The sequence below is a fragment of the Triturus cristatus genome, chromosome 9 (assembly GCF_964204655.1).
Source record: "Triturus cristatus chromosome 9, aTriCri1.1, whole genome shotgun sequence".
NCBI lineage: Eukaryota > Metazoa > Chordata > Amphibia > Caudata > Salamandridae > Triturus > Triturus cristatus.
The window spans coordinates 779928232-779953032 of record NC_140592.1 but is presented as its reverse complement, the minus strand read 5'-3'; the positions used below and the strand labels follow the sequence as shown (position 1 = coordinate 779953032).

The 24801-nt window shown below is 41.1% G+C and overlaps 1 protein-coding gene across 1 annotated transcript in view; it reads right to left on the bottom strand.

Annotated features, from left to right (window-relative positions):
* The window catches only part of LRRC9 (leucine rich repeat containing 9), a 597819-nt gene that overhangs the window by 54417 nt on the left and 518601 nt on the right, over positions 1 to 24801 (bottom strand). The window contains exon 27 of the mRNA XM_085626156.1: positions 6904 to 7040. Within this exon, the coding sequence (XP_085482282.1) occupies positions 6904 to 7040 (137 nt within the window). The remainder of the gene's footprint in view (positions 1 to 6903; positions 7041 to 24801) is intronic.

Sequence of the window (24801 nt, the reverse complement as noted above, 5' to 3'; positions counted from 1 at the left end):
TACCCCTATAAACCCCAAAACCCCCACCCAAAATTAATTACACAATTGCCATAATTAATTACCAATTGATTAATTATAATTAACAACCAACTATTAATTCATCAATTAAAAATAAATTACTTCCCACCCTTTACACCTATAAACACCAAACCACACACCTAAAATTAATTACACAATTACCTTTATTAATTTAAATTAATTAACAACCAATTATTAAGTCATCAATTAAAAATACATTACTTCTCACCCTTTACAAATTACTTCCCACCCTTTACACCTATAAACACCAAAGCACACACCTACAATTTATTACAAAATTACCATAATTAATTACAAATTAAATAATTATTAACAACTAATTATTAATTAGTAGTAATTTACTTTACACATTTAACACTATAACATCTCAATTAAACAAATATTAATAAATACAAAATAATCAATTAATTTAATATAATTAGATTACTGCCCACCCTAATCCCCTATAATCCCACATCCCGCTACGGAACTAAAACGCAAACTTTTAATCATTCTTATACAAAAAACATACGTGACATAAATTTAAAATATATACTAAAATGCATAACATTATTTTAAAAAAATCGATATTTTTAACAACTATATTTTTGCAATTGATATTAAACACTTACATATTTTTTCAATCTATATCACTTCCCTTAAGTCGATATTCTTGACCACGATATTCTTGCTGTTGATATTTCTGAACCATGATATTTCTGACTGGATATTTGTGCAACTCGATATTTTAAACTCGATAGTCTGAACATAGTGTAAACACCTCCTACTCTGAGTTTTAAATCAGAAAATGAGGCATAACATAAAGAATCGATTTTTACACACCGAATTCCATGTTTTCACTTTTTTTCTGGGTGTTTACCCAATAAATTTTAGCAAAGGTGTGATTATTATTATGCAACTTATGGATTGGAATTTAGCCTTTAACTCATAATGAGGGCATTTGGTGGTTCAGCTTGGGGCTCATTGAGGGTCAGTCTTGTCCATTTTTGAGGTGCGGCCTCAAGTACATTAGTTGTACAGTCTGAGGCATTTTTAAGGGATAGTTTTGAATATTTTTGGACAGTGTATATTTGGGGGCAATACAAGTTTTAGAGGAAGCCACAAAGTCGTTATGGAGATTATTTTGTCAGCAAATGTGTACTTCTAGGCGTAAAATTATTAAGCAGTATTTTGACAAGCACAGATCATTTTGCATTGAACAGAGAATGTAATTCACTTATTTGTAACTAAGCCCTAAACGCATTTGAATAGTTTCAGGGGTTGCATGTGTGCCACTCAAATATGCATTTTGCAAGAACGCCACTTGAATGCCAAGACTGGGAAGCACATGCTTTTAATAGGAAACCAGATTACATGTCCTAGCATGCTAAGAGTTCTTGGCAGAAAAAGGCAGCGCTGTCTGATGTCACATATGATATAAATCACTTGGGAGTTGTGTGCCAGTTTTCAATATGTTTCCGCAGGAACGTCATGAACATGAAGAGATAATCCTCTACTTCCCGTAATCACCTATTGCACCCAACAAGGTCAAAGTGACCCGGGGAACAAGGGATCAAAACAAGGAAAGATAAAGGTCTGTTGTCGGATCCCAGGCAAAAACAGAACCAGGCAGGGACAAGATAAAGCTGTAAATACGAACACAAAGGGAACAAACTGGTAAGTATGGTGAGAGAGAGTAAACTAAGGTTTGTCTGATCTTAAATGCGCTAATTCCTACCTTAATTTCCCTTCTTCTATATATGCCACTGACTGATTCTAAGTGTGTAACTCCGACCTGAAGGAAGTGATAAAAGACTACTTTAAGACAATTTAAATAACTAAAATAGATTTAGAAAAAATGCAAACATACTGTGCTAATACACCTACCTATGTGCTAGACTTCTATTCTTGTGAGAATACCAAAAATAAATGTTCTGTTCTGTCTCAAATAAATAATATCCTTAACTCAGGCAAACTACTGTTCTTTTATCTTAGTCAGAAAACATGTCTAGCAGGCTGAAGGAGCGACATCCACAGAGACGACAGCACAGGATCAGATAAGTATATTTTATAATGAGCAGGAAAATATAAATAATGTCAGGCAGCGCAGAGCACTGTTACCGGTGTACAGTCTGTAGCCTTTCTTGTCTTTTATTCATTACAGGTATCTGTAGGAGGGAACACCAAAGTCCGTGCAGGAGGAGTAGCACGAAGCGAAGTACACCAAGGAAGCACCAGGGAAGGATCTGGAGAACGAAGAAGACGTCGAAGGGTGAAGGAACAGCAGCGCGACGCCAGAAACTTCATAAGCGGAAGAACGCCAGCGAGGGCTGCGCAGAGGAGCGAAACCAGCAGGGAGAGAAACAGCAGAGACGCCGGGACAAGCCGAACACAGGAGGAAGACCTGGCGCTTCAGGAGACGCACCGGAACCGGAAGGTAAGTGTACTCTCGCGAGAAAGAACGCGAAGCGTCTGGGCTTGGAAGCAGCTGCGCTTTAGCCTCATCATGGGCTTCTGCGCATGCGCGCCCCCTTTGGCGGCCATTTTAGTAGTCCGGAAAGCGACCGGGACCGGCAGGCATGACACTATGCTATAATACTACACCAAAAAAAAGGGATTCTGTGCAGGGGCGACTCCTCGGCTAAGGCGGAGTAGCATCGCCCCACTGCTTTTAAACAATATAAATAAATAAAGTAAAAAATAAAATTATAACTCAACATTATAATTTTTCTTTCCTTGTTGCAGCAGCTTTGCAGGCAGGGCTGCTGACAGAGCAGTGGAGGAGAGGAGTGGTTTGCACTCCCTACGTGCGAATGAATGTTTGGCCAGCCGTCTAGGGCTTTACAGCCTGCGTAGAGAACATGCCCAGGCCCTTAGTCCCCGTCTGAGCGCTGAACCACGGCACTCATACCAATCACAATGCTGGATTGCAGCGCTCTGATTGGCTCAGGGGAGTCTGGGTCCTTCCTGGGTGCTCTGTGTTCCTGTTTCGGAGAGGACAGTGGAGAGAGTGGGGAGACGCGGCAAGAAGGTACTTTTTTTTCTTCTTCAGCCCCTCTCATACCCCGATCTGTGCCAGCCGCCACTGATTCTGTGCTACTTTTCGTACAGACAGGTCAAGTTTTAATATCTGCTTCATGGATTTAGCAACATAACTGACATCGCATGTTCATGCCTGCGTATATGCTACTTCTTACAAATCTCTGACCCTTTGTTTAAGGGGTGTGTGTTGTAATTTTTGTCTTTTGAGTGTAATTTGGGGGGATGAGTTCCTAGACGGTGTAATTGTCAAATGCATAGCCCAGTTCACGCCAGTCATTTTAGAACATACTGCATTCTGACAATTGTAGCATTGGTTTACTTCATTTGCGATACTAATGACAATTTTTTCACTGATAATAAATAGCTGTTTGCAGGTTCTATATTTTCCAAAAGCAAACTACACAGAACCATTTGCAGTGCTGGAAAGTATGAGTCAGAGAGGAGAGGGAAGACGGATAGGGAGGGCTAGAAATGAAGCAGAAGTGATAAGCCTATGACATAATTGCCAAGCAGATCCCTGTATTGTGTTACTCATAACCTTTACCAGCGCTTGCTTTTTATTCGAGATCACTTTGAATTGTGAGCTAAGTGTCTAAATCATAATATTTATTTTATGACATGGACTTAGCTGCTTACTCATGATAAAGTGTCATTCAAAGTATCATACAAAAGACATTAAAATGTCACAAATAAGCATATTGAAAACATAGAAATGTAAGACTTAGGCAGACTGAAAATGTGGCAGCTCTGCTGTGTAAACCTCACTCAGGGGGTCATTAGTATGGTGGGTGGACTTTGCCCGCCTGCCATAGCCCCGGGAAAACGGACCACCCGCAATGCATGCGGCAGTCCCGCATCTACAATTAGGATGCGCCCGCTACACTGGCATGTGCATCCCGCATTCACGACATTGAGGTGGGCGGTGCTTTCAACACCGCCCACCGCAATGCCACAGAAGCAAGTTGTGCCTTTCAATGCACAACGTTGTATACTGAAATGCAGCCATGTGCAGCCCCCAGAATCCCTGGGGGCCCGCTACGGGCCCCCAATGTGGATGACCGCCTGCCTTTCTGTGGCGGCAACGGCAACACCCCGCTGGCATCATAATATGGATGGCGGTGTCTACCAGACACCGCCACCATATTAACTGCTTTTCCGCCCGGTAGGCAATCGGGCGGATTGCCTACCGGCGGAAAACCGGCGGACGGGCTTTCCATCTGCCGGGGTCCCCCCGCCATAGTAATATGGTGGGGGGAATTGGCATGCGGGCGGGAGGAAATGTCGGGCGGATTGCCACCGCCATGCGGGCAGTGGCAATCCGCCCGATATACTAATGGGCCTCTCAGTATTTCAAAAATATATAGTATATTGTAAATATAAATGTCTCTTTATGTCAATAAAAATATATATATTTTTTTAAAAGGTGGGCTGACAGTGGAAAACATCACACAACCCACCTTTGCACACAGTGCCATATTTTTAGGGTAATGGGTCATTAGATCTGACTTCACAAAACAGCTTCCTAAAATATATATAGGTTTGCTTTTGGTTCAACCAGTGCTTTAAATGGGCAGGTGCTATCAGGTACTCAGTACCTGCACTTCTTTAAATTGTAAGTGATAGTACCGGCGTTTCTCAGCACTAATCTAATTGCAGAGTACTGGCACTTCTCAGCAGCAAACATGTACACTGGGACAAAGAATACCTGCACTTCCATATTTCCATTAGAAGCACTGGGCTCCACCCGGAGGAGTATCGCTCTTCCTCAACCCATGCTATTGGCTGTTTGATGTAGCAGTCCACCCTCTAGAAAGCGCTCCCTTTGGAATTCAGTAGAGGCTATGTTAAATCTGAAAAGTACACCCAATTATCACCCCGTGTTTGCCACATTCAAATTGCTATCATTTATTAACACAAAGCTATCATCTTTTGCTTCTTTTTCCTCCAGTACTGGCAAAGCACGTAGGTCTGGCGTTAATGTGTTAAACTGCATTTGTATGAGCAAACAGCATTTTGGCATCCCTGTGTTTTGAAGGTGTTAGCAAATTAACGCCAAACCTATTGGCTTTCTCAGTGCTTGTTTTGTTCTCAGCACATCAGTCGTACTGAGTGGTCGGCTATTCCCCTACAGAGGCTCAGCTCTCCGTTATGCAGTGAGCTCTGGTGGATGTCAGGGTATGTTGAAGGGGGAACCTATTTGATGTATTGCTGTGTAAAATCCTGCTACACAAGCAAGGTGGTGCTGATTGACCGTTGTAAACAAACATTTGTAAATGCATTAGGTTTCACCTATGGGATTCAGATTGAAATTCAACACGTTTCCCATACACTTCAGAGCTCAGCCCTTGAACTCAAACAGATAAGCAGAGACAAGCTCTGCATAAAACATGCAGTAGTGGCTGCTACCGGACCCGGGTAGTTGCGCAGCAGGGCTATGAAAAAAAGAAAAAAAAAACGTACCAGAAAACGGCCGGCCGGCCACGCCCCTCCTCATCCTTTTCTTCCTATCTCCGGGCTCCCAGACTCCCCTGAGCCAATCACAATGTTGCAATGCAGCGTGGTGATTGGTCTGAGTGCCGTGGATTAGCACTCAGCAGAGGCGTAGCTAGGCATTGGGCTGCCAGGGGCGGCCCCTGCATTTGCCGCCCATGGCGGACGAATCGAAGAGGCTGGGGGGTGGTTCTGGCGATTCCTGCGGCTGCCGTCATAAGAGTGCAAGGGGCAGGGGGGTCACCGGCCGCCGCCCCCAAAATTTGTGCTGCCTTTGGCGGACCACCCCCTTGCTACACCACTACTCGGAAAAGCTCCTACCAGCAGCACAGAGAAGTCATACACCCGAAGGCACAGAATGCATATTCGGGTCCCCTTGGGTGTATGACATCACCAGGCGCGGAGAAATCAGTGCAGGGTCGCAGAGAGCCTTCGGTAGAAAAGGACAGGCACATTTATATTGTTGTTTCTTTTCCACTCCATCTTTTTACGTCTCGCCTTTATGCTCCCTATCCAACATTTCTCTTTCCAGATATATAACTTTGGCAAAATAAGCCCCTTTCTCACACTGTCCTTTATAAATAGCATTGACAAAATTCAAAAATATGTGTTTAAAACACATATTTTTGCCATTTTGTCAACCCCTCAGTGATGACACCCGAGGCGGACTGCACCCACCGCACCCCCCTTCCTACGCCACTGGTGCTCAGACAGGGAATGGGAGGCTGCACATGTTTCCCACCAGGCTGTGCATTACAGCCTGGTGGGGAAGATGCATAGTGTGCATGACTGTTTGGCCGGCCCAAGAAGGTCGGCCAAGCAGTTGTGAGCACTGAGGGAGTGCAAACCACTCCTCCCCCTGTTCTGGCCAGGCCAGCCCCACCACGAGATCCACTTACTGACTGCAATAGGAAAACTAAAATGATAATAACGAAACGTTATTATTTTATTTTTCCTTTTGAGCAGTGGGACGACGCTCTTCCACCTTAGCAGAGGAGCCGCCACTAAAAACACGAGGCAGATCCTGCAAGCCCGGTGTCATTTGACAGGCAAATATGTGCGGCATGTGGGTGTAGTTGGTTGCCACTGCTGACAACAACGACGGCTTGAGGTAGTTTCATATATAAAATCTGTTACCGCATGCAGTGCACGGCCCGTCGGACATGTACATCCAGGACACTGTAAAGCCACGGCAGAAACTGTATCACATCAGAGCAGCGTGGGTGATGTTCACGTGGAAGGGCAGCGAGAAATAAGCGCTGTGCATGCAAAACCTTGGGCTCAAGCAGTCTCTGTGAGTACTAAGGCATAAAGAAGTCCCATACAAATGATAAAACACACTACAATTTTTACCTTGTAAAAATAGAGATTTTAAATTCTGGAGTCGGCCTAGTTGAAGGTGTGGCAAGTTACTTATTCCATTGCAGTTCAAGTGAAGTACTTCCAAGCTTTCCATTATTGGGGACAGGGTTTCAGAACAACCTGCATCTCTGCAAAGATTCAAGAAAAGTCCGGTTAGTATAAGTAGGTAACATTTTTACAATTTTCCCTAAAATTCAGCAAAGGATCTTATGCCATCTGTCTTCACAGCTTAATTCGCACAGACACAATCCTGGATACACGGACATTTACCCACGCTTCATGTACTCACAGAAATGCGATATAGTCCTGGAAAACATATTTAACTTCACATCGGAGTGCAAAAGCTGGAAATGTCTCCTTGGCACATAAAATATTAATACCCATCTTTTCCTGTGTTCCCCTAATTGGCTTATCCTGGCAGGAGAGAAGAAAACTGCCAAGTGCAATATTTCAGACAGCTGCATTCCCATAAAAGTTTAATACTGGGGAGCATTAACATATACAAAATGTAGAATGCAATGGCACAGAGGACTGGGGAAGCATTTCTGTTCTTTCGAAAAACAGACCGCCTCCCAAATGATTTGAGCATTTTACAGAAGTTTATGAATTATAAATTATGTATACATTTTTTCTTCGCTAGTTGTCTGACAAAATGTCACAAAGGGTTGATAGAGGGTAGCAATGCATCTTGATGAGGGACAATTTTCAGGCCATCACTTTAGAACAAGAAAGAAAACATACAGGTTCAGTATTGGGAATGATCGCTATGTTCAGTGGACTAGTTTCCTGTAGCAGTAGCAAGGAAATGAGCACAAATGGAATGAGGATGCAGTCAAATTAAACAATTTTTAAAATTACAAAGTAGCTTGGGGGCTATATGTAGCATCTCTCATCATAGTGGATTTTTACAAGCGGTATTTGAATAAACAAGAGGCGATTTATTAATTACTAACCAAGACAAATTAAGTTAAAAGCAAATATATGTATAAGAATGGTTCCTTTTGCTACCAATCCCATTCGGTACAAATTATGATTTCTAAGTGTTGGTATTGTCTGCTCATTGTGGCGTGAACAAGTATCTTTCTTTAGTGATGTATCTTAAGGTAGTTAGAAAAAAATAGTAGATCTGTGAACATAATGTTGGGGACTGGGGCTATATCCATTACAGAATGCCAATTTACGGCAAAGGGTCAGCTGGTAAGTACAAAAAGAGCTGTAATAAACACCGAATTAATATAATATTTACACCCTCTACCAGACAGAGTCCAGTATTTTTTGGATCAAATTATGTGCTGTTTGGGAGGATATATATATATATATATATATATTCACTTAAAAAAACATAGGTTTCACACATGTTATAGTTAGCTGGACATTTCACTCGTAAAAAACCAATGAAATTCCCCCGTTATAGTTAGTGCAGGCAACTATAACTCACGCGACCGCAATCCTCTGCTGATGACGTCAGATATTACATCACTGTATTTAGACACTTATTTACCCATGTCTTCTTCCATTAATCTTTAGCTATACATATATTACAAATATTTATTTTTCATAAAGACACACATGTCATCAGTGATGTAATATCTGACGTCATCAGCAGAGGATTGCTAACTATAACGGGGGAATTTCATTGGTTTTTTACGAGTGAAATGTCCAGCTAACTATAACATGTGTGAAACCTATGGTTTTTTAAGTGAATTTGCAAGGTTTTTTAAATGTGTAATTCGTAACTATAACGTGTGTGAAACCTATGGTTTTTTCAGTGAATTTGTACGGTTTTTTAAATGCTAAGTTATGTATTTATTAATTTTTTTTTCAGGTTTTTCACCGTGCGCGCATAGATAGATAGATAGATAGACAGACAGACAGACAGACAGACAGACAGACAGACAGACAGACAGACAGACAGACAGACAGACAGATAGATAGATAGATAGATAGATAGATAGATAGATAGATAGATAGACAGATAGATATATATATACCACTGGCACTTCAATCCTGAAGAATGGAGCACAGACCACATTTAAGGTGAGGTGCTGAAAAATATTTGTATTGTCCCATTACACGTTTCCGCTCCATAGAGCCTTGATCACTTGACGTGCTGTTTAGTCAGCTGATCTCTTTTATAATGGTTTTTTTCATTAGTGTTTAAAGGGACAGTGCATATATAGACAAACTTAACATATAGTGTCGGTCATGTTTGTATGTGAACACAGTTTTTGACCTTACAATCTGAAAAAACTTTTTACACATTGACATTTGAACGTAGTTGTCTCAATTCACAGATTAGCCACTAAATTCTGGTATAAATACCTAACGTCTATTTTTGACATTATAGTAGGCTTGCTGAGTAATTGAACACCTTAGTCTTATCGCCCGCAAAGTGTAATGTGAGTCATTAAACTTAACTAGAGTTAAAAATAATAAATGTAATACACATATTTTGATAAGACTTTAAGAAAATTATGTGCAAAGTGTGCAAGTTGACAGTACTGTTTAGAAATAGTGCTTTATGTAATCCAACCGAAGTCGGTTGTATCGTCGTACAGGTTTAAATACCTTGTACCAGCAATTACATTACCTATAACCTTGACAATAAAAACTAGAAATTCTATGATGTACTTATGCCTTAAAAACTTTGGTAAAAATGTATAAAACCTAAATTAAAATTGCATGAACATACCTATTTCTTGTGCAAATTACGCATGGTATACAGTACTATTCTATCTTGGGCGCTATATCATAACCCCCCCAGATTGTACACAATTTTGTCAATAAAATCAGTGTAAACATATGACCATGAAAGTAAAAAAAGTGCAATTATGTTGAAAAGTGCTGGTGCCGATATATTACTAAGTGTACATATAAATAATTGATGTCAAAATAGTTACTTAAAAACATTACTGTTCTACTGACTTTTGTTGCCGTTTGGCTATTAGCAGCAATCCCCCTGATGAAATAAGTGGCTCTTTCTCAGTTTCTGTATCATCTTATTCATGGCTTATAGCTATCAGAGACATGTGTACAGATCTTCAGTGGTATTTAACCCTCCTGGATGTTTACAGTCAAATTGTAGTATGTACCTTGTTTCTAGCTTGCGTAGCGCTCTCACCCTGTCACTGTCGCTTTTGGTAGCTGGTACACTGTCTATAAGATAATACTTTAGATCTTTGGGGTCTGAGTGATCGTGTGCCTCAAAATGACGGGCTACATGGTACACAGAGTCAGGGTTTTTTAATTGCTCTGATACGTTGCAATATCCTTTTATGTCCCTGTAGCTTGGTACTTCCCATGTACCTAAGCCCACAGGGACATTCCAGGACATATACAACATATTCTGTCTTACATGCCAGTGCCTTAGTTATGCACTGGTCTTTATTGTTGAAAGCTGTCTTGTAGGATATCTTGTTGGTGCCATGTTGACAGGCTTTACAGGATTTACATTTGTAAAACCCTTTTTTTTTACTCAGTCAGTTACCATTCTGTCTGTCAATGGGGTTATTTTGCACCAACTGATCTTTCATGTTGGGCGCCCTTCTGTGGGTGATGGACAGTTTGTTTGGTAGTAGGTGGCCAATCACAGGATCATTGCACATGATTGGCCAGTTTCTTTGGATAATTCGATTGATGGTTTTATCTTGTTTACTGTACCCTACTATCATTCTGAAGGTATCCCCTGGTGTATGTTCACTGTTTATATTAGGAGCCCTTTGTAGTCTGGCTGTGTCTGGTTGTGGTTCTTCAAGTTTTAGTAGGGTAGCCCGGTCTAACTTCTGGCTTTTGAGTATGGAAGCATCTATACATTTTTTGGTGTATCCCCTTTCCCGAAAACGTATACGTCTGATTTCCTGAGCGGCACGTAGTTCCATCTCAGTGCTGCAGATTCTTTTTAGTCGAATCATCTCCCCATAGGGAATACTTTGGATGAGATGCTTTGGGTGTGCACTAGAGGCATGTAAGACAGAATTTACCGCTTTCGGTTTCCTGTGTACCTTGGTCTCTAGTTTTCCATTCTGGATGTATACTACTGTGTCTAGAAACGTGACGATAACTGGGCTGATGTTCGCGGTGAATTGCAGATTAATTTCATTTACATTGAGTTGTTCAATGAAATTCCTTGCTTCAGACTCTGACCCTTGCCAAATTAAAAACAGATCATAAATATATCTCAGCCATGTTTTTATATTGGTATTAAGGATTTTTTCAAATTTCCTATGTAGAACCAGCTCCTCCCACCAGCCCACGTGGAGACAAGCATAGCTGGGGAGAAGCTTGCCCCCATAGCTACACCACGGAGCTGTTGATATAGAATGCTCTGAAATAAAAAAAAATGTTGTTATTAAGACAAAAGTCTATCATGTCCAAGAGCATTTTGCTGTGCTGTTCTTCTGTCACCTCTCTTTTTATGAGGTAATGTTGTACAGCTCTCAGCCCATCTTTATGATTAATGCTCGTATAGAGTGCTGTGGTGTCCATGGTGATCAGCAAATATCTGGTTGCCAGGAAAAATTGTGAATTTTGGCTAGGAAATCTCCCGTATCTCTTAAAAATGATGATAATTGTTGAACAAACTCCTGAAGAAAGTGGTCAACATACTGGGAGGTTGTTTCCGTTAATCTATTCATGGCGGATATGATTGGGCGGCCTTGTGGTTTCAACAGATTTTTATGGAGTTTAGGGATAAAGTAGATTACTGGAGTTGTTGGTGTATCATTTCTTAGGAATTTGTATTCCTCCTTTGAAATTCGACCCATGCTTTTCCAAGCCATTAATTTGCTATAGTAGGTGTTATATGTGGCTTTTAAGGAAGCTGGATAATTCTTTCGATAGCATTGTCTGTCAGCCAATTGCTCCATGGCTTCTTTTACGTAATCTTCTTTCACCCAAATGACCAAGTTGCCACCTTTGTCCACATTTCTTATGATAATGTCTTTATTGTTTTTAAGTTTGGCCATTAATTGATGGCATTCAATTTCTTGTTTGTTCTTTTTTATCCTTCTGGTATTTTTGATTTTGCGGTTTAATTGTTTAAGCCCCAGCGTGATCTGTTCGTAAAATGTATCTATTGCATCCCTGGGCATGAAGGGGATGTATGTAGATCTTGCTTTGAACATCTTTGCGTGAGTTTTGGGTCTGGTTGTTACCTCTGTGGAGGACATTTGGCTGCTGGTTTCTTGTGTTGTATTCTCCTGAGCCATGTCCTGTAAGTCACTTAGAAGTGGCATATCTTCTGTGGTTAAGTTGTATGGCGATAAGATTTGTCCAGATTCCATATCCCCCTCTTTTTGTACTTCATCATTAGTTCTTTCTTTGAGGAGGTGATATTTTTTAAATTTGAGTTTTCTAATGCCTTTAAATATATCCATCCTGGTTGCAGCGTAGTCACGGCAGAAAGAGAGTCCAAGGCAGAGTAACTTCAATTCAGCTCTATTGAGATCTATATGAGCTAGATTCGTTACCGTGATGTTATTGGTCTTTGCCAGCTTTGTGTTGGGATTTATCTGCGGTTCCATCGACGTGTTTGATATCTTTTGGTCTGTTCTCCTTCGCTTGGCAAGTCTCCTTTTGCTGCGTTTGATGGTGTTACTATTCCTTGTACATTTTGCTGCCGCCGTGGTCGTAGTGTTTGTTTTCTCTCCTCCACTAAAAAATTCAGCTCTTCTTCCAGTGAGATGGCTGCTGGGACTTGAATGCCTCCCCTGTTTCTAGTTTCCATTTCGGATTCACTTTCAATAGCTGAGCTTAATTCTGAAGTTGCGGAGTTTACTTTTCTGCCTCTGTTGCTTCCAAGTTGAGTCTTGGAGAGACTGCTGTATTTTGATTTCTTCATCGATTCGAATGTAAATATTCTCCCACATTCGTAGTCAGCTTTATCTCTGTGATATTTGTATGTTTTTCATCCTCTTATTATTTTCCTCCTCCTTTTTAAGGCGTTTGATCATCTCCTCTTTAAGTTTGGTTTCCTCCTCACTGCGTCCCATCTCACTTATGTCTTCATTAAGGGCTTCTATTTGTTCTTGTAATTTGAGTCTGTCGGATTCTGCATATTTCACCAGTATAGTTACTAACTTTCTTGATGATTCTAAATTAATCGCAGCCCATTCTTTCATCATTCTGGGATCTGGTGTCTCATAGCTCGGGGCTATAAGAATTCTTAGACCTCTTGGGATTATTCCAACATCGAGGTATCATTGGAGGGACTTCCCCTCCCACCACTTGCTCTGTTAATTTTTCATCAGTTTTTCTAGTGTCTTGTATTTGTCCCTGAGACTGGTGTTTCATGCTCCTACTGGTGTATTATGGACTATTGAGTCCATACTGGGTGTATGCGTGACACTGAACATTTCTGCTGCGGCTGCCTCGCGGTCTCTCAGCGCATCGGCCAACATGGTTAAGGGATTGTTTATCGTTATTAGTGCTCGTTCCGGGTTTAGCGTTTGAAATCTTTTTGTCAAAACCTACCGAGGTCACTAGCACACCTCTCTACCCAGCGTATCGCTTCTCGCAATCCTACTTTGTTTCCGTTGTCAGTTTTGCCCCGCGTCCTCCGACTCGAGTCTATCCTGGCACGGAGCCCGTAGCTGTTTGTGTTAGTGCTGCTGGGGGGCAGGTCACCGTAAATCCTCCTGGATTGTGAAGTTGTGTCCGTTTCCAGACTCTGTTTTCTTTGCGAGCTGCCTGCCCACGTCGAGAGGGGGTCCACGTTCAACCGGAGAAAACAAAACCGGTTTTCAATATCCCAAGCACTCCACTTGCCACTGCCACTGGCACTTCAATCCTGAAGAATGGAGCACGGACCACATATAAGGTGCTGACAAATATTTTTATTGTCCCATCAGCATGCCGGCCATTACGCGTTTCGGCTCCTTAGAGCCTTGATCACATGACACGCTGTTTAGTCAGCTGATCTCTTTTATACCGTTTTTTCATCAGTATTTAAAGAGACAGTGCATATATAGACAAACATAACAAAGTGTCGGTCACATTTGTATGTGAACACAGTTTTTGACCTTACAATCTGAAAAAACATTTTACTCATTGACATTTGATTGTAGTTGTCTCACTTCACAGATTAGCCACTGAATTCTGATATAAATACCTAACGTCTATTTTTGACATTACAGTAGGCTTGCTGAGTACTTGAACACCTTAGTCTTATCGCCCGCAAAGTGTAATGTGAGTCATTAAACTTAACACGAGTTAAAAACAATAAAAGTAATACACATATTTTGATAGGACTTTAAGAAAATTATGTGCAAAGTGTACAAGTTGACAGTACTGTTTAGAAATTACGCTTTATGTAATCCAACCGAAGTCGGTTATATCGTATATATATATATATTCACTGAAAAAACCATAGGTTTCACACATGTTATAGTTAGCGGAAATTTTACTGATAAAAAACCAGTGAAATTCCCCCGTTATAGTTAGCGCAGGCAACTATAACTCACGCGACCGCAATCCTCTGCTGATGCTAATACTGTATTTAGACACTTATTTGCCCATGTCTTCTTCCATACATTTTTAGCTATACATATATTACAAATATTTTTTTTTCATAAAGACACATATGTCATCAGCAGAAGATTGCAGTCGCGTGAGTTATAGTTGCCTGCGCTAACTATAACGGGGGAATTTCACTGGTTTTTTATCAGTAAAATTTCCGCTAACTATAACATGTGTGAAACCTATGGTTTTTTCAGTGAATTTGCAAGGTTTTTTAAATGCTAATTCCTAACTATAACATGTGTGAAACCTATGGTTTTTTCAGTGAATTAGTACGGTTTTTTAAATGCTAAGTTTTTTTCCCTTATAATAAGCCCTGTACATTTGGTGGCCTTCGGCCACCAAAAGCACAGGGGGTGGGGTAAGTGTGGATAGTGTTTTTTGCCCTTAACATAAGCCCTGTGCTTTTGGTGGCCTTCGGCCACCAAAAGCACAGGGGGTGGGGTAAGTGTGGATAGTGTTTTTTTTATTTTTATTTTTTTACCGTACGCTTACGGTAAGCGTACGGTAAGCGTACCCCGCGAAATTGCCGAAAAAAAAATAAAACCGTTTTTGCACTTGGGGGATGTTTGGGGACTCCCTCAACATGACTATGTGGGAGGGAGTTGTCAAAACAGCCCCTTTACATGTTTTTGGGCTTGATATTTTAAAAATCACTCTCAGTGCGAGAGACAAAATGGCGGCCGCCGCTTCCTGGTTTCGGCCGATTCGAATGTTTACTAAGATCTAAGAGCCAATCAGAATCGCGCTCGCGCACGCCACCGTACGCTTACCGTAAGCGTACGGTAAGCGTACCGTAAGCTGGCTCAGATATATATATTGATTTAAAGGCTATTTTCTCAGAATCTACTGAACAGATTTACACCAAACCTACAAAAGGCACTTCCTTGACCTAGGGACTACCTCTCTGCCAAATTTTGAGTAATTCTGTTCAGCCGTTCGGGCTGTAGCTCGTTCTAAAGGTCCTATGGAAAAATGCATGGGAAAAACGCGTTTTGGGACCCCCCTTTTATCTCAGCCCCCGCTTGACGGATCCCCCCGAGACTTTCAGGGTAGGAGCGGAGCGTAGCGCCCCACCTATTTTGAAAAATTTGCGAGGATTCGTCGACCGGCGCCAAAGTTATTCAAAATAGAATGTTGAGGTTTTCCTATGGAAACGTGGTCCTAACTATAACTACCTACTGGCTATCGCCAGTAGGTAATATATATATATATATGTTTCCCTCCTGGCATCCTCCTCACGGATGTCAGTTTCAGCGACACACAGATCCAAACAGCTACATGACTTTCTTGGTGAGTCAAATTAGTTTATTGCTGATTGCACATATTCAAGGCATTTTTTCACACAGTCCTAATTTCCCTTCAGTAAGGATCGACGCGTTTTGACGAATTGCCTCCACACACATATTTTTTTTGTGAATAGCATTGTGGCGGTGCACTCTGGGATGTGTATTCTTTATTTGGTCACGTGGGCAACTTGAATTTAAAAAGCGCACAGCAGATTGCAATCAGCATTTGAATTTTGTCCTTCTACCTGTGAGCAAGGCCGGATGAGGCTGAAACGTTAGGAGCAGGAAGGAATCTGCTGTGCCAGACGATAATAAACGTAGATGTTTCACCAGCAATGGGCCTCTTGTGTGTTTTTCGTGTTGGAGATTGATGGGCTGCTCCGTGCCCATTGTGAAGAGGCTGCCCTGAAGGGTTGGGGCTCCAGTAACGAGAGACTTTGGTTTGAATTTAAAATGAGGAGCAGGACCCACTCACGCGCCCCTGCCTACTGAGGAGATGCTAATTTGGCAAACAGGGCACACGTGCTGGAAGGGATTCAAGGTGAATTATTTTCATCATTGATCGTGCTGGCTGGATTTCATGTTTATTCACGTCCTAAGAATAATGTACAGCAATGCGCAATGAGAACATCAACTCACCTGACTTTGAAAATTATTTCCACTTACGAGTGACACCGCCATGCAGGTACTGACTTTATTTTTTGTGAATAGCATTGTGGCGGTGCACTCTGGGATGTGAATTCTTTATTTGGTCACGTGGGCAACTTGAATTTAAAAAGCGCACAGCAGATTGCATTCAGCATTTGAATTTTGTCCTTCTACCTGTGAGCAAGGCCGGATGAGGCTGAAACGTTAGGAGCAGGAAGGAATCTGCTGTGCCAGACGATAATAAACGTAGATGTTTCGCCAGCAATGGGCCTCTTGTGTGTTTTTCGTGTTGGAGATTGATGGGCTGCTCCGTGCCCATTGTGAAGAGGCTGCACTGAAGGGTTGGGGCTCCAGTAACAAGAGACTTTGGTTTGAATTTAAAATGAGGAGCAGGACCCACTCACGCGCCCCTGCCTACTGAGGAGATGCTAATTTGGCAAACAGGGCACGCGTGCTGGAAGGGATTCAAGGTGAATTATTTTCATCATTGATCGTGCTGGCTGGATTTCATGTTTATTCACGTCCTAAGAATAATGTACAGCAATGCGCAATGAGAACATCAACTCACCTGACTTTGAAAATTATTTCCACTTACGAGTGACACCGCCATGCAGGTACTGACTTTATTTTTTGTGAATAGCATTGTGGCGGTGCACTCTGGAATGTGTATTCTTTATTTGGTCACGTGGGCAACTTGAATTAAAAAAGCGCACAGCAGATTGCAATCAGCATTTGAATTTTGTCCTTCTACCTGTGAGCAAGGCCGGATGAGGCTGTAACGTTAGGAGCAGGAAGGAATCTGCTGTGCCAGACGATAATAAACGTAGATGTTTCACCAGCAATGGGCCTCTTGTGTGTTTTTCGTGTTGGAGATTGATGGGCTGCTCTGTGCCCATTGTGAAGAGGCTGCCCTGAAGGGTTGGGGCTCCAGTAACGAGAGACTTTGGTTTGAATTTAAAATGAGGAGCAGGACCCACTCACGCGCCCCTGCCTACTGAGGAGATGCTAATTTGGCAAACAGGGCACGCGTGCTGGAAGGGATTCAAGGTGAAATATTTTCATTAGTGATCGTGCTGGCTGGATTTCATGTTTATTCACGTCCTAAGAATAATGTACAGCAATGCGCAATGAGAACATCAACTCGCCTGACTTTGAAAATTATTTCCACTTACGAGTGACACCGCCATGCAGGTACTGACTTTATTTTTTGTGAATAGCATTGTGGCGGTGCACTCTGGGATGTGTATTCTTTATTTGGTCACGTGGGCAACTTGAATTTAAAAAGCGCACAGCAGATTGCAATCAGCATTTGAATTTTGTCCTTCTACCTGTGAGCAAGGCCGGATGAGGCTGAAACGTTAGGAGCAGGAAGGAATCTGCTGTGCCAGACGATAATAAACGTAGATGTTTCGCCAGCAATGGGCCTCTTGTGTGTTTTTCGTGTTGGAGATTGATGGGCTTCTCCGTGCCCATTGTGAAGAGGCTGCCCTGAAGGGTTGGGGCTCCAGTAACGAGAGACTTTGGTTTGAATATATATATATATATATATATATATATATATGTGAACAAGGCAGTTGTGCCAAAACGCGTCAGCGTAAGGAGGAATAAACCCAAGCTGGATAGCGAAAGCAACTCCTGTGTCGGTGCCCGATTTTTATTTAAGTCGGGATTGGTTGTAATATATATATATATCTCCACAGACACAAGTTACGAGAGTCCGGTGCACCCGTAACTTGTGTCTGTGGATTATTTTGCATGACCGGAGCTACCCGCTCATTCCCGAAGCGGCCGTCTGACGGCAGAATTGGCTGCGTTTAAAAATCCAAACGAACATTGAAGCATTGTGGAAAACCGCGTGAACGGTAATTTTCAACAAACTTTATTGCGATCAACGATCACGGACAAACGCAACGCAACCGTTAGGTGGAGTCACGGAGGTGTACTCATCCTGGTGGAAGCATGGTGCGTTCTGAATGATCTCGTTCGATTGGGATGAACGGAGCGGAGCCCAGCAGACTGTAAGCTGACAAGCTAGCCAGCTGGCACAGGAGTGTCTGAAATAAGACGTTTTGGGTTTCGTAAGCACCCTTTGAGAATGGCATCTTCAATAGAAGTGAAACGAAAAGAAACCTCCAACAAGTTATTTTTTACACAGATGACGGAAGGACAACTCAATGCAGGTCTACACAGCCAAGAGCATGTTTACATTAATCAGGCAGGAGATGCAGATTCAAGCACTTTATGACAAATTGGAGAAACTCCACAAAAAAGAACTCTCCAAATGGTGGGAAGCTGAATCCCTTCAGAAGTACATCGATGTTGGTCGGGTCCCAAGAGGACTTCGTATTTATACAGTCCCAACCCATGAAAACCCGGACCCGGAAATGCTGGAGGAGTGGGCTGGGAATTCTAAAGAATGTTCTACAGTCATGATGCGGATTCTTATCAAGTATGCCCTTAAAGATCGGGCAGAAATCTTCAAAGACATTGAGAAAATCAGTGAAGAATTATTGAAATTAATATCCAAAGAAGTTTTTGAAGAGTTCATGGCGAAAATACAATCTAAACTCAGTAAACTGGAAGATGAAATCACAAGTAAAGAACAAAGAAAATTTATCAGAGACTTTAAAGACTATCAATCTCGGAGAACTCTGAGGTTTCATAAGAAATATGATCACTCATTTAACGAGTCAACAGCTTTGAAATCCATGGAGATTCATCGGAAACCGATAATAGAAGAACTAACAGAAGAGAGTGATATATCTGACAGCACCGGTTCCGAGATCTCAGGAGAAACATTAGCACGCAATTTACAAGACAGCGATGCAGGCAAAAATAATTTCTTAAAACAGTTCCAGATGATGACGAGAGCCAAAATGAATCCAGCACAAAAGGACCAGGATCTTCGACGGGGCCGAGGACGTGGCACACGAGGAAGAACCAGAGGGCGCGGAGGAACCGTAGGAACCAAGAAGCCAGGTCAAGGAGAACCAATCAAAACAGTAGCATTTTCAACACGTGCGAAGAGGGGCGCCAAATGAATGTGGTCAACTTGTCAGATCGTAAGTTATCATCATCTGATATGAATGTACTTTCCCTAGGATTGTCTTTTTGTCCAACTAGACATTTGGATTATGTACAGACGCGTATTGACATTTTCTGTTTTTTGAGGAAGCTCAAGTTGAAAAAATGGTTTCATACTCATACTGCCTCCAAGCGTAAAAACATCCCCAATGTGGATCCTGAGATATTGTGTATTTCTGATATTGAAACTCTACATACCTTGGCACAGCTCAATGAAGATATAGTGCACCATGAAGATTGTGTGAGCAATTTAAACATACTAGACTTAGCAGTTGATTTGACTGAGTCAAGTGGATTTAAGTCTAAATCGACATTTACGCCAACTGTGCACTGTGAAGCAATTGAGGTGTTTTAGAAAAGTGTTACCAAAGAACTCAAGAAAATGAGGTTTAATTCTAATGGTACTTCTAGATGCAATCTGGATCAAAAACAATTTAAAGCAATTGAAAATCTACGTAACGACAGCTCCATTGTCATAAGATGTTCTGATAAGGGGGTAATGTGGTGGTATGGAGCAAGACGGAATATTTGAAGTAAGGCTTAAGACAACTGAGCGATGCCACATGTTACATATCCAGTAACCAATCAGAAGTGTTAGCCAATCAGAAGTGTTAGCTTCGTACTCCCAATATAATGAAATGCTGGTGAACTGGCAAGATCAAGGTTTACTAGAATGGGATGAGTTTCGTAGCCTGTATTGTAAACATCCTAGATTACCAATTATGTATCTGCTCCCTAAATTACACAAACATGGTCAATAAACCCCGGGTAGACCTATTGTGTCTTCTATGGGTTCCCAACTTGAAGTTACATCTAAATTCATTGATCATTATTTACGTCCTTTTGTCAGTGCTTTACCTGCATATCTCAAGGACACCACTCACTTTCTAACACTAATTGATGGTGTAGTATGGGAGAAAGATTTCTTGCTGGTTACCTTAGACGTAACCAGCCTTTATACCAGCATACCACATGACCTGGGGATCCAGGCCATAAGGCATTTTTTAAGAGCTAGATCGATTTCTTTACTGGCACATACTGAAATGTTGTTAGAGATGATAAAATATTGCTTGACAAACAACAATTTTTTGTTCAATCAAAACACATATAAACAAACACAAGGGACAGCGATGGGCACCTACTTCGCCCCCAGCTATGCGAATCTATACATGGGCTGGTGGGAGGAGCAGGTGTCCCACTGTTGGGAAGCCCAAGGGGACAATATTGTCACTTGGGCTAGATTTATAGACGACATATTCCTCATCTGGAGAGGTGATGAAAAGTCGGCTAAATCATTCATTGATTCCCTCAACAATGACAGAAATTTACATTTTACTTCCCAGATCAGTCATTGCAATATTGTGTTTTTGGATGTGGAAATATCAGTATTGAACAATACACTAGTTACTAAACTACACAGAAAGCAAACTGCTGGCAACAGCCTTTTAAATGCCCAAAGTGCTCACCCGTCTAGCTTAATCCAGAGTATCCCCTATGGGGAATTAATCAGAGCCAAATGGAACTGCAGTACATCAGAAGAATATGAAAAGGAAAAAAGAACGATGAGTGCCAGATTTAAGCAACGGGGGTATAGCGAAAAGACCATTAAACAAGCCATATCCAAGGCAGATGCACTGATCAGATCAGATCTATTATGCCAGAAACCAGTGCTACCTGAATCTACTGACTCAGTTAGGTTTATAACCACCTTTTCAAAAAGTGCGTTTAAGATCAGACAACTTTTTGAAAAAAACTGGCATATTCTAAAAAGTGACCGAGTTCTCAGTGGATATCTAAACGATAATCTGCAGATTATGTTTCGAAGAAGTAGATCATTGAAAGATGATTTATGTAAGAATGCCATAACTACAAAAGAATCAGGCCAGTCCAAATGCTATACAGGTTTCAAGACTTGTAAATGCTGTAAGGTCTGTGCTCATAGTGTGGACTGTAAAACATTGAGTTTGCCCAGGACGAAAAGAGATTTTGTCATCAGAGGGAATTTTAATTGTAAAACAGACTATTGTGTATACTGTTTAATCTGCACATGTGGCAAGTTTTATATAGGCAGTACAGTGCATCAAGCAAAGAAAAGAGTCCTGGAGCATCTACGTGCAATCAAAAAACATGATATCCAATATCCTGTAGCTCGTCATTTTTTTGATGTACACAAGCAAAATGAAAAACTAGTATCTTATGTTATTTTAGATGTAATTGTGCGACAGGAAAGAGGCGGTGACAGAGAGCACCAACTAAGATGTTTGGAATCAAGGTACATTATCGATTTTGACACAATGATGCCTGAAGGACTCAATTCCAGTGAAGAGATGGCTGTACATCTGTAATTGTGACCATTGAGAGGTTTCTACTAAAAAGATGATATTTTTTGGTGTGTATGAAAGTACATGAAGTAGCATTCTATTGAGGATACAACTAGTTGTTGCATCATAACATCAAAGTTGTGTTGTATATAAGAACATGTGTTTCTTTTTTTCTTTTCAAGGATAGTTATTTTTAGCTGATACCAATTAGACAATTATGCGCAAGATTGTCAATATAATGTTTCTTTGGATACAATTGGATTTATTTTGTTGGATTATATATTCTTCATTTAATGAAATTCAGGCCCACTGGGGCGAGATCCGTCTTTTTTCTGCACATACATTGCGATGCTTAATAAATTGGCATTTGAACTGCAGCCCACCGGAGCTAACGTGATTTCAATTTATCTTGGTTATTATTAATCTATGAATCACTCATGCATGTATAAAAGCAGAACCATGTGTTGACAGTTAATGTTTTAGTTTAAAACACAATGAAGTCCTGTGTTTTTGCTAGCATCGGTGTTAATATATGAAATTTCATGAGCACGATGCTATAATAATTCATTGCCTTAGATGATGTTTTATAATCATTTTTTTGCTTTCGTAGTTGATAACATTCGGCTACTGTAACAACTAGATATTGTATTTCACAACATTCTAAGATGGCGCTGCTATGTGTATCAGTAAGCATAGTCTATCCTTGAAGTCCTTCCTTAATGTCATTGAATTAGGGAGGATGTAAAAACAGGAAGTGCATTATGTTAACCACACCGTGAAAAAGCTGCAAAGCGAAACGCGTTGGTGAGGCGCTATCTTGCAACAAACAACACCTGGGTGTCCTGGATTTCTTTTGGATAAGCAAAAGTTGGTGATGAATATATGTATGTATGTATGTATGTATGTATGTATGTATGTGTGTGTGTATATATATATATATTCAATGAAAAAACCATAGGTTTCACACATGTTATAGTTAGCTGGAAATTTTACTGATAAAAAACCAATGAAATTCCCCCGTTATAGTTACTGTAGGCAACTATAACTCACGCGACCGTAATCCTCTGCTGATGCTAATACTGTATTTAGACACTTATTTGCCCATGTCTTCTTCCATTAAATTTTAGCTATACATATTTTACAAATTTTTTATTTTCATAAAGACACATATGTCATCACCAGAGGATTACGGTCGCGTGAGTTATAGTTGCCTACAGTAACTATAACGGGGGAATTTCATTGGTTTTTTATCAGTAAAATTTCCAGCTAACTATAACATGTGTGAAACCTATGGTTTTTTCATTGAATTAGCAAGGTTTTTTAAATGCTAATTCCTAACTATAACGTGTGTGAAACCTATGGTTTTTTCAGTGAATTTGTACGGTTTTTTAAATGCTAAGTTACTTTACGCCATTCGTGGCGTGCACGCCCACTAACGCAGTTCGTTCCGTGTGCGCACGGTGCGCTTCGCGCACCGTGCGCGCACAGTGAGCACGCGGTGCGCTTCGCGCACCGCGCGCCCACTTTATGCAGTTAGTGCCGTACACGCAAGGTGGGCACGCAGTGCGCTACGCGCACCGCGTGCCCACGTTACGCACCGTGCGCACATGGAGGACATATTATGCGCTTCCTTGTGATAGGTAATCTGTTAAATTTAATTTGTAAGTGATGACAATAATATGCCATGCACAGAGAGTGTTTTTTTTTTTTATTAAAATTTTTAGCGTAAGCGCACCGTACGCGTACGGTAAGCGTAATCGGGGAAATTTTCAAAAAATAAAAATTTACCGTTTTTGGCCTTGGGGGATCTTTGAGGACTCAACTAACATGGCTATGTGCATGGGCGCTGTCTAAACAGCCCCTTTATATGTTTTTTGCCTTTGTTTACAGCCCCCCCCTCAGAGTGCGAGAGAGAAAATGGCGGCCGCCGCTTCCTGGTTTCGGCCGATTCGAATGTTTACTAAGATCTAACAGCCAATCAGAATCGCGCTCGCGCACGCCACCGTACGCGTATGGTAAGCTTACGGTAAGCGTACCGTAAGCTGGCTCAGATATATATATTGATTTAAAGGCTATTTTCTCAGAATCTACTGAACAGATTTACACCAAACCTACAAAAGGCACTTCCTTGACCTGAGGACTACCTCTCTGCCAAATTTCTAGTAATTCTGTTTAGCCGTTCGGGCTGTAGCCCTGTCTAAAGGTCCTATGGAAAAATGCATGGGAAAAATGCGTTTTGGGACCCCCCTTTTATCTCAGCCCCCGCTTGACGAATCCCCCCGAGACTTTCAGGGTAGGAGCGGAGCGTAGCGCCCCACCTATTTTGAGAAATTCGCGAGGATTCGTCGACCGGCGCCAAAGTTATTCAAAATAGAATGTTGCGGATTTCCTATGGAAACAGGGTCCTAACTATAACTACCTACTGGCGACCGCCAGTAGGTAATATATATATATATATTCACTGAAAAAACCATGGGTTTCACACACGTTATAGTTAGGAATTAGCATTTAAAAAACCTTAGAAATTCAGTGAAAAAACCATAGGTTTCACACACGTTATAGTTAGGAATTAGCATTTAAAAAACCTTAGAAATTCAGTGAAAAAACCATAGGTTTCACACATGTTATAGTTAGCTGGACATTTTACTCGTAAAAAACCAATGAAATTCCCCCATTATAGTTAGTTCAGCTAACTATAACTCGCGCGCCCGCAATGCACTGCTGATGACGTCACATATTACATCACTCATGACATGGTCAGTGACATCACTCATGACATCACTGATGACATCTCAAATGACATCACTGATGACATCATCCAGTGAATGTGGGTTTTTCTGAAAATTAAATATGTTTTATATATGTATATCTCAAGGTCGATGGAAGAATAAATGGGTATATAAGTGTCTAAATGGATGATTTGTTTTTGAAAAATTGATTGTGTAACTGACTGATTAAGTGTATCATAGTGAATACATGGCTTAGTGAGTAATGTTTAAATATGTAAATATCTGTATCAGTCTCTCACTTTG